Below are 10,888 nucleotides of genomic sequence, written 5' to 3' on the forward strand. Positions count from 1 at the left end.
GTCTCAAAAAAAAAAAAAACAGAAAGAAAATTACTATATGGAAACTGCCAAAGTCTTCTAGTCCAATGTTAAGATTTTCTCAAGAATTTTCCATAACACTCCCATACATTTAAAAAACTGAGCTAGGCATTTTTTAAGAGGATCATTATTCATAACATATTTTTGCATTTTAAAATTACTCCCACTACAGTGTTTATGGACAATATTTTTCTTTAATTCTTGGTTTTTTTTTGGAGTAGCCTCCTGAGCAGCTGGGACTACAGGCGTATGCCACCATGCCTGGCTGATTTTTGCTTTTTAGCAGAGACAGGGTTTCACCATGTTGGCCAGGCTGGTCTTGAACGCCTGACCTTAAGTGATCTGCCTGCCTTGACCTCCCAAAGTGCTGGGATCATAGGCATAAGCCACTGCGCCTGGCCTTTATTAGTTAATTCTGGCTCTTGTGAATGTTCAAATATCTAATTAGGTCCAATTGTAATTATTAATAATGAGTAAAATAATTCTAGTTTCTATATACCAGGTTAAAAAACTAATCTGGAAGTATTACCTTTTCCAATACTCACATATTGGGCTACAAAATGACTTGATATATAGTAACTCTCATTTGTTTTCTTCATCATTAGAAACACATCTAACATTTATACATTTCTTTATGTAGATCACTTCAAAAGGCATCTCAAACACTTTTCTAAAAATATAGATAATTGGGATTACTGAACAGCAATAGGAAAATTGCATTTTAATCAGCATTTTACTAATGGCCTTTCCATTTCCAAGAAAAAAAATCCAGACATGTACGGGTTTACTAATGTCCCTTAAAAGAAAGAAAGTGAAATAATTCCAAAATATGTCCAAACAAATCTGCTTTATATGTCTAGAAATAAAAGAATACCCATTTAAATAGTTTCAAATTTTGTACATAATTTTGTCTATACAGACCTTAAGATCACATAACATTCCAACAATCAGAACTTTTAAAAATATATGAAATGTAGACAGTATCTGGTTATAAAAGATTTTAATATCAAATAAAATGTACATGATCAAAAGGCTTTGATTGCCGTGTAAAACAGTTTCCAGGTTACATCAAGTGACTTTATCTTCTCCCATTTCAAATGAAATGTTAACAGCATAAACAATTTGCAATGAATGATAAGAAGCAAAGGCAGTACATATCATCTGCAAGTTTCTTCGCAAGCTATAAAATATCATGTTCATATTTTTCTTGTTTGTGATCTCAAAACAGGCAATATTTTCATTTCATCCACTCTGTTCTTATGTATTTGAAAAGCAGGTGTTATCCACCTACCACACGAGCACTGTTCACCAAACCAGTTGAAGGAACCCAACTTGGCACTGCATTTTGGGCAAAGAAGCTGAAATAAAGCAAATGTGTTACTTTATTCATTCACTTTTATACAAAACAAATCATTATCTTTGGCAATCAATATAGGATATAAAAACAAGACACAGTCCCCACCTTGAGTTTATAATCTAATCAGTGAGATAAAATGCATTGGAAATTTACTGTAATAGATAGTAGACTACAATTATTGCACAGGAAGAATGTTGTATTCAGGGAGCTTGAAGGGAGAAAGGTAAGCTTACGATTTGATTAAGGAAGGTTTTGTGGATGTGGCAAATGTATATATAGCTTTTAAATCAGTTTGTAATTTAGGATTTCAAATGAAAATCATCACGGCTAAAGTACAGAAAAGCATGTTAGGATTTTCATGCTGTATTACTAATTGTATGTATTGGCAGCATATAAGTCAGTTTCCTAGCTATTTAAAGACAAACTGATATTCCAGGAAAATAGGTAAATCAAAAAAAGCCTAATAAGACAACTGTATTTTCTTCTAATGTAATTAGTTATAGCATTATTTTTTATGTTTGGCTCTTTGATTTGTGCATGGTATAAGGTAAGAGTTTTTATTTTTAACATTGAGCTACAGAAAATTAGACATAAAACTCAGAAGTGGGCTGAGTGCGGTAGCTCACACTTGTAATTCCCAGCACTTTGGGAGGCCGAGGCGGGCAGATCACCTGAGGTCAGGAGTTTGAGACCAGCCTGGTCAACATGGTGAAACCCCATCTCTACTAAAAATACAAAAATTAGCTGGGCATGGTGGCAGGTGCCTGTAACCACAGCTACTTGGGAGGCTGAGGCAGGAGAATCACTTGAACCTGGGAGGTGGAGGTTGCAGTGAGCCAAGATCACGCCACTGCACTCCAGCCTGGGCAACAGAGCAAGACTCTGTCTCATAAAAAAGAAATTCAGAAGCCACAAATAAAAAAACTAACACATTTTATTATGTAAATATCCTTCATTTTAATATGACAAAACATATAAAAAATCTGATAAACAATAGACTGAAAATAGTTGCAATATATTAGATGAACTATTAACATCTAGAATATATAGAGTTCCTACAATAGAATGAGACAAAACCCATAGACAAATGGTCCTAGGAATATGAAAGCAGTTTATAGAAAAGGAAACTGTAAACGGCTGGTAAATACATAAAGATGGTGGTTGATGACTATTTTCATAAAATTCCAATTAAACATTTTAGGATTAACATTTTTTACCCCACAGATTGACAAAATGTTAACAGTTTTATAGTATCTATTATGTCAAGGATATGGGGTAATGGGTACATGCATTCAGTTACTGAAAACCAAATTTGTATGAGCATTTTGAATATCGGCCTGGAATATCACTAATATTTAAAATACATTCTTCAAGCCAGGAATTCCACTTCTAGGTATATATTCCACAGAAAAAAAATCAAACATGTATACAAATAAGTATGCACAGGATTTAGAACCTCACATAAAAATGTATTTAACTTGGTTGGAATGTGTGTGTGTGTTTCCCAGGTTAAGTAAAATTAGAAAGCCAGAATCGCAAGCCACCAAAAAGAAAAACTGATAAATTAGATATCACCAAAATTAAAATCTCTAACTGCTACAAATAATACCATCAAGAATGGGAAGTGAGGCTGGGCGTGGTGGCTCACGCCTGCAATCCCAGCACTTTGGGAGGCTGAGGCGGGTGGATTACCTGAGGTCAGAAGTTCGAGACGAGCCTGACCAACATGGAAAAACCCCGTCTCTACTAAAAATACAAAATTAGCCAGGTGTGGTGGTGCATGTCTGTAGTCCCAGCTACTCAGGAGGTTGAAGCAGGAGAATCACTTGAACCTGGGAGGTGGAGGTTGCAGTGAGCCAAGATTGCGCCATTGCACTCCAGGCTGGGCAACAAGAGCAAAACTCCGTCTCAAACAAACAAACAAACAAAAAGAATGGGAAGAGTAGGAATGTGAATTGTGATATGGTTTGGTTGTGTGTCCCCATCCAAATCTCATCTCAAATCAAATTGTAATCCCCACGTGTGGAAGAAGGGAGGTGATTGGATCATGGAGGCAGATTCCCCCACACTGTTCAGGCCATAGTGAATGAGTACTCATAAATTTTGATGGTTTTATAAGTGTTTGACAGTTTCAACCTCACACATGCTTCTCTCTCCTGCCACCTTGTGAAGAAGAGGCCTGCTTTCCCTTCCACCATGATAAGTTTTCTAAGGCCTCCCCAGCCATGCAGAACCATGAGTCAATTAAACCTCTCTCCTTTATAAATTACCCAGTCTCACGTACTATCTTTATAGCAGTGTGAAAATGAACTAATACATGATGGTTGCAAAAAACACCGTGAATACACTTTAAAAACCACTGAATTGTACACCTTAAATAGGTAAATTATATGTACGTGAATTATACTATAATAAGGCTGTTTTTAAAAAAGCAGCATCATCTGAAAATGTGAGATTGATCATAGGTACCACTTTCTAGGCAAGACACTACTCATAAACAGTTTCCTGGCCGGGCGGGCGCGGTGGCTCACGCCTGTAATCCCAGCACTTTGGGAGGCCGAGGGGGGCCGATCACGAGGTCAGGAGATCAAGACCATCCTGGCTAACGCGGTGAAACCCCGTCTCTACTAAAAATACAAAAAAATTAGCTGGGCCTGGTGATGTGCACCTGTAGTCCCTGCTACTCCAGAGGCTGAGGCAGGAGAACGGGCGTGAACCCAGGAGGCAGAACTTGCAGTGAGCTGAGATCGCGCCACTACACTCCAGGCTGGGCAACAGCGCAAGACTCCAACTCAAAAAAAAAAAAAAACAGTTTCCTCATGCATAACGTGTGAATATAACTGCTCTACCTATTTTATAAAGCTATGGCATTCTTCAAATGGTATAATATACTGAAAGGGTTTCATAAAATAGCCACCATACAAACTTTTATACAAACCATACAAACTTTCAAAATCATTATTATTATTATTATTATAGAATACCTTCACATTAATATCAAGTAAACCTAAAGGAGAAATGTGGCTGTCATGGCACACTCCCACCAAGTTAAACAATTTTTTATGTAAAATGTCACATGAACTGCATTCTTTCTTTTTCTTTTTTTCCCCACACACTGGTTATAGGAGCAAGAGGATGAGCTGCATTATTTAACTGGAAATGAAAAAGAATCTCATAGTAAAACACACTAAATTTCAATTTCCTAAAATATCAGAAAAAAAGAGAGACACATACAGGAAGCCAACAGAGAAAAAGAAAGACAGAACTTTTTTTTTTTTTTTTTTTTTTTTTTTTTTGAAGAAGCGAGTCTCGGCCTCTGTCCCAGGCTGGAGGCAGTGGCCAGATCTCAGCTCACTGCAAACTCCGCCTCTTCGGTTTTACGCCCATTTTCTCTGCCTCAGAACCTCCCGAGTAGCTGGGCATACAGGCGCTCCCGACCACCTCCCGGCTAAGTTTTTCTTGTATTTTATTTAGTGTAGAGGACGGGTGTTTCACCGTGTTGCCAGGATGGTCTTTCGATCTCCTTGACCTCGTGATCCGGCCCGGCCTCGCCTCCAAAGTGCTGGAATTACAGGCTTGAGCCACCTGCGCCCGGCCTAGAACTTTTAACTATTTAAAATTCCCTGATTTTTCCCTACTCTATTTAAAAAGTTCAAATTTGTTAATACATTTTTTCTTTTTTTATTTAATTTTAAAAATTGTTACTTTCTTTCATAGGAGATGATCTCCTATGTGCTGCCCAGGGCTTAGTCTCGAAACCCTGGCTTCAAGCTGATCCTCCCGCCTCAGCCTCCCAACAAAACAATCGTTGCTCAGTTACAAGGCAGAGCTAATGAGGAATGAGTGCCTCAGCCAATATATTGGTAATTAGTTTAAAATTTAAATGTATCATGTCTTATATTTTGTAAAAACAATTATAAATTTAAGCCTTAAAGGAAAATTTAATATAACTATAGGACCAGGGCTCTCAACAAAGAAGTAGTTCAACTATTTATTGGATCAGCTGGTTTTTTGAAAAAATATTTCTTTTTTGATACTAGTCTTATCTACATGATGGAGAAAGATATTATTCTCAGAAATAAAAGGAATTAAATGGAGTAAACACTACGTTAAAATAAGAGTTTAAAATGCAAGAAGGAATTAAAATTAGATGTAAAATAAAAATTTGTGGAATAAAATGTGATTCTCACCGTCCATCCCATCACTCCAACAAAGCAGACTCCATCACTTGTACAGGTTCCAATGGAAATAAGACTGTACATTGAGCTTGACCTCCTGTGGTAAGCATGAAAGATGGATGTCATTTCTTGACGTGCAAAGGTATAGGTCACTTCCTTCCATGGTGATCCGATAACTAGAACTTCGAAGAAATAATGAATCGCCTGCACCCCCAAACAACAAAAAATTAATGACTTCCAAAAGGATGAAAACGTGGAATTAAATGTGCAGTATTTCTTTTTTGTTTGTTGTTTGTTTCAGACAGGTCTCACTCTGTCGCCCATGCTGGAGTACATTGGTGTGATCACCGCTCACTGCAACCTCCCCCTCCTGGGTTCAACTGATTTCCCACATCAGCCTGCCGGAGTAGCTGGGAATTACAGCCATTGCCACCTGCCAGAGATGGGTTTCCACTTTTTTTTTTTTTTTTCAGACGGGTCCTTGCTCTGTCCACCCAAGGCTGGAGTGCAGTGGCCAGATCTCAGTCACTGCAAGCTCCGCTCCTCCTGGGTTCACGCCAATTCTCCTCTCAGCCCCCAAGTAGCTGGGATACAGGTGCCACCACCAAGCACCAGCCAGTTTTTTTGTATTTTAGTAAGAGGGGGGTTCACTCCGTTGTTAGCCAGGATTGGTCTCGATCTCCTGACTCGTGATCGCCCGCCTCGGCCTTCCCAAAGTGCTGGGATTACAGGCATGAGCCACCACGCTTCGGCAGGGTTTCACCACTTTGGCCAGGCTGGTTCTCAAACTCCCAACCTCAGGTGATCTGCCTGCTGGCCTCCCAAAGTGCTGGTATTACAGCTGTGAGCCACACGGCACCCGGCAAATGTGCGATTTTGCTAGCGTACAAATCAATGTAACACTGATTTATGCTACTTAAATTTTCAATAACCTTACAATCTGATTATTTCTCTTTTTAAAATTTATATATTCGGCCGGGCTGCGGTGGTCAAGCTCTGTAATCTCAGCACCTTTGGGAGGCTCGAGACGGGCGGATCACGAGTTCAGGAGATCGAGACCATCCTGGCGGAACATGGTGAACCCCGTCTCTACTAAAAATAAAAAAAATAGCCAGGTGACGGTGGCGGGCGCCTGTAGTCCAGCTACTCGGGAGGCTGAGGCAGGAGAATGCGCGTAAACCAGGACGCGGAGCATTGCAGTGAGCTGGATCCGGGCGACTGCACTCCATCCTAGGGCGACAGAGCGAGACTCCGTCTCCAAAAAAAAAAAAAATTTATATTCTTCCTGAAAACAGATCTGAACTAAAAATTTCTCTATTATTCAATTAAACAAAATCTTCCTACAGAAATTTAAGAAAATAAAACTTTAACTACTTTTCAGTTACTGAGAAGATAAAATATCCAAACGATACAAAATATTTTACCTGCACTTTCTACACTTGTAGAGAACCTCATCTTTCAATCCTTGTGAAACGGTGGTTGGGTCAACAGCAAAGAGTTCTTGAGGTAAATTCTGCAATCCTATATGACATAACCAAAATGTATTAATTTGTCAAAATCAACTCTGCATTTTCAGATAAATTCAGTTAATGTCAAATTGAGGCAAGAAGTGCTAACCTCAGAAATTAAAAAAAAAAAAAAAAAAAAATCAAATTCCAGTGTTGAGAAATCAGGCTAAGGTAGGAGAGGACAGTGATTTCAGTACTTAGGTTCTGGGCACATCCCGACCCTGCCATTTATAAACCATGTGATTTTGAATAAGTTATCTCTAGCTAAATCAGTTTCAAAAAGAAACAATAGTTTCTCAGGGATTGCTGGAAGTGAGGTAATGCATGCAATGCCAAAAGTAAATGACATTTAGAAAGCCCATTACACACTAGTGATTATTACTTACCTGGATACTTCTCTGTAACCTTTTGTAAACGATATTGCTTATAAATTGCACTAGAGGTATCCACTTCATATCCCATTGCCTGGTATAATTTCAGTTGCCACTCAAACCCCTCATTCATCCTGTAATGATAAAGACATACAAAGTTTCATTTTCTTAAAATAACATCACAAAAGCAGAATTATTACTATAAAAAAAGAACCCACTTAGCCTCTGGTTTGAGAATCTGGAGCTTTTCATAGGCTTTTTCAAAGGGAAGTAGGTCAGTCTTCATGAGAAAAGCAGTTATTATGGCCACACTTCGACTGACTCCTGCGTGACTGAAAAAGAGACCTTTAAAATAAAACAGCAAATAGCAACAATTAAAAAACACACACACAAAACCCAGCCCCCTATTAATAGTAAAGTTTAGGCCCACTTCATTTCTACTTCTCAGATAAGCCCATTGCCTCTGAAATATTATCAAGTACAAAAGAATTATTCCTTTTTCCTTTTGAATTCTGAACCATGTGACTGTATTACCTATTCAAAAAAAAAAAAAACAGTAATTTTAAAATTTTATAATGGCTCAGAACAAATCCAAACTCCTGGCTAGACACAGTGGCTTACTTACCCCTGAAATCCCAGCACTTTGGGAGGCCGAGGTACGGGATTGCTTGAGCCCAGGAATTGGAGACCAGCCTGGGCAACAAAGTGAGACCCCACCTCTGCAAAAAATTAGTCGGATGTGGTGGCGCGTGCCTGTAGTCCCAGCTACTCTGGAGGCTGAGGTGGGAGGATCACTTGAGCCTGGGAGATTGAGACTGCAGTGAACCGTAATTACGCTACTACACTGCAGCCTGGGTGACAGAGCAAGACCCTGTCTCAAAATAAAAATAAATAAAACAAAACAAAAACAAATCCAATCTCCTTTCATCTTAGCATTCAGGGACCTCAAAATCTGGTCCCAGACTTCTTTCGATTCTATCACTATCTTCTGTCTTTTATGTGCTCAATAAATTTAAACTATTGTTATTATACTCCAATCCAACCAAGAACTGCTTAGGGATTCCCATTTTCTTTTCTTTTCTTTTTTTTTTTTTTGAGATGTAGTCTTGCTCTGTTGCCCAGGCTGGAGTGCTGTGGCACAACCTCGGCTCACTGCAACCTCCGCCTCCCAAGTTCAAAGTGATTCTCCTGCCTCAGCCTCCCCAGTAACTGGGACTACAGGCGAGCGCCACCACACCTGGCTAATTGTTGTATTTTTGGTAGAGACGTGGTTTCACTATATTGGTCAGGCTGGTCTGGAACTCCTGACCTCGTGATCCGCCTGCCTCCCAAAGTGGTGGGACTACAGGCGTGAGCCACCGCGCCTTGCCGGGATTCCCATTTTCTTTTTGTCTTCGCTGCAACTATCTCCTCCCTAGGTAAAGCCCAGGGATCCTTTAGATCCAAACCAATTCTCCTCTTCATCAACCACCCCCTACTCATCCCAAACAAAAACATTGAACCCTAAATCTTTGTAAATCCTGTTTACAAGACGCCAAGCAACCTAATCTGCATTACAATCATCAGGGTGGGTGTCTAGCTTCTCCAACAGAGCTGTAAACTTCTTGGGGCGTAGGTAATTTGACATTTATCGGATGACACCTCCCCCGCCCTCTGTTGCTGCAGGAAGAACCAACTAAAGCGTGAATGAATGAAAGTCTGCACACACCAGGGGCCGGCCTCCAGCCTCCTCCTCTCTTGGATACACGCCTCCTGCGGGAGGCAGCTGGAGGAGGTTCACGCGGCACGACCGCGCTCTCGTCCTCCCGAGGGCCTCGGAAGGAAAAGGGTGCACGTCGCCCACTGACCCGGCCACTCACCAATGCACCAACACCGCACGGCCCTCAGCGCGGGCCTGACCGATGAAAGCCACGCACCGGTCCAGATGGCTGAGCAGATCGGTCTCGGGTTTGTCCAGCGCTGGCACGAAGAGGCGCCACAGACCGTCGACCCCATGCCCCGCCTTGAAGCTGGGCTCCTCCGAGTCCACCGTTAGCACGGCCGTGATGCCCGCTTCCCTCAAGTGGTCTGGCTCCGCGACGGCCGCGACCCCACCGAGATACAGTCCTGGCTGCACTTCCAGCATCTGCCCGGCGCAGCTGGCTCTGCTGGCACTGGGGTTACAGAGCTCGCAGCCACGACTCCGGCCCAGAGCCTCCAACATGGCCGCGCCCGGAGACCAGGCGAATCCTGCCCTACCATCGAGTAGGCTCCGGCTAGAACATCCTTCCCCTGGGACTTGCCAGCCTCAGCGGCTCAGCAGCTCCCTCGGAGGACCACATTGGCCGCAGGAAAATGGACTTATCGCTAAGGGGCGGAGCTTCGGCCCCATTCAGCGCCGCCTTTCCTCCGGTGTTCCCTCTGACCCCCACCCCAAAGTTGATGGTAAAGGATAAGTTTCCCCAAATACGGGGTTTCTCTAGCTTTTAGTATTGAAATTTTCAGGAAAGAGACATCAGGAGCAGCTGAACTCAAATGCGAAATAAAGGTTGTGCCAGCTGAATCAGAAGCGTCATTTTACGCATTTGAAGTACAATTATTTTCAGTATTATAAAGCCATCTGTACTTTGCATCTTATGATTTTTTTCCTTTTTCTGCCCAATTTCATTATTGGTGTGTGAATCCTTGTTGATGTTTACTGTCTATTTATTTTGAGGATGTTAATCCTATATTTTTGTAAGTCAATGTCCTCCAGCCAGGACTACCTGAAACCAATTTTAATTAAGCAAGTTGGTTTTATTACTCAGTCATGAGCTATGGAGAGTTTCAGGGCATCTCAGCACGAGGATGTTAGGAAGATCCTATACAGATTTTGGGCTTTTATTTGGGGATTTTTGGAAAGGGTTTAAGGAAGCCAGCTTTGCTCCAGATTGAATGTTGCAGGAAGATACTCAGTATTATGAGTATCTTTTATATATCTCTTGTTAGGGAGGACTATTGGGGGAAATTCAGCCCCCAATATTTCACGTAGGTTCTTTTCTATTTTCCGTAAGTGTCAGCTGGTCTGAAAAATAAAGGGAAAGAGTACAAAAGAGAGAAATTTTAAAGCTCCGTGTCTAGGGGAGACATCACATGTCGGCAGGTTCCATCATGCCCCCTGAGCCACAAAATCAGCAAGTTTTTATTAGCAATTTTCAAAAGGGAAGGAGTGCACAAATCGGGTGTGGGTCACAGAGATCACATGCTTCAAGGGCAACAAAAGGCAGGAGGTCAGAGCGAGTTCACAAGGTCAGAGTGAAACTAGAATCACTAATGAACTTCCATGTCCAGCTGTGCATGCATTGTCATCGATAAACAAGGTTCAAGAGCAGAGAACTGGTCTGACTAGAATTTGCCAGGCTGGAATTTCCTAATCCTAGCAAGCCTGGGGGCACTGCAGAAGACTAGGTCGTGTTTCATCCCTATCTACATCTGCAT

General features: G+C 41.3%; 1 protein-coding gene across 1 annotated transcript; it reads right to left on the reverse strand.

The window, feature by feature from the left end:
- Positions 1 to 1,001: 1,001 nt before the first annotated feature.
- On the reverse strand, positions 1,002 to 9,775 carry DUSP12 (dual specificity phosphatase 12). The gene is given in 6 exon segments (XM_017892672.1): positions 1,002 to 1,398; positions 5,566 to 5,757; positions 6,978 to 7,074; positions 7,448 to 7,566; positions 7,651 to 7,764; positions 9,292 to 9,775. Coding segments are annotated over 6 exon segments (1,050 nt in total). The 5' UTR covers positions 9,636 to 9,775; the 3' UTR covers positions 1,002 to 1,214.
- Positions 9,776 to 10,888: the final 1,113 nt, after the last annotated feature.

Source organism: Rhinopithecus bieti, unplaced genomic scaffold, assembly GCF_001698545.2.
Source record: "Rhinopithecus bieti isolate Rb0 unplaced genomic scaffold, ASM169854v2 scaffold_22442, whole genome shotgun sequence".
Classification (NCBI taxonomy): domain Eukaryota; kingdom Metazoa; phylum Chordata; class Mammalia; order Primates; family Cercopithecidae; genus Rhinopithecus; species Rhinopithecus bieti.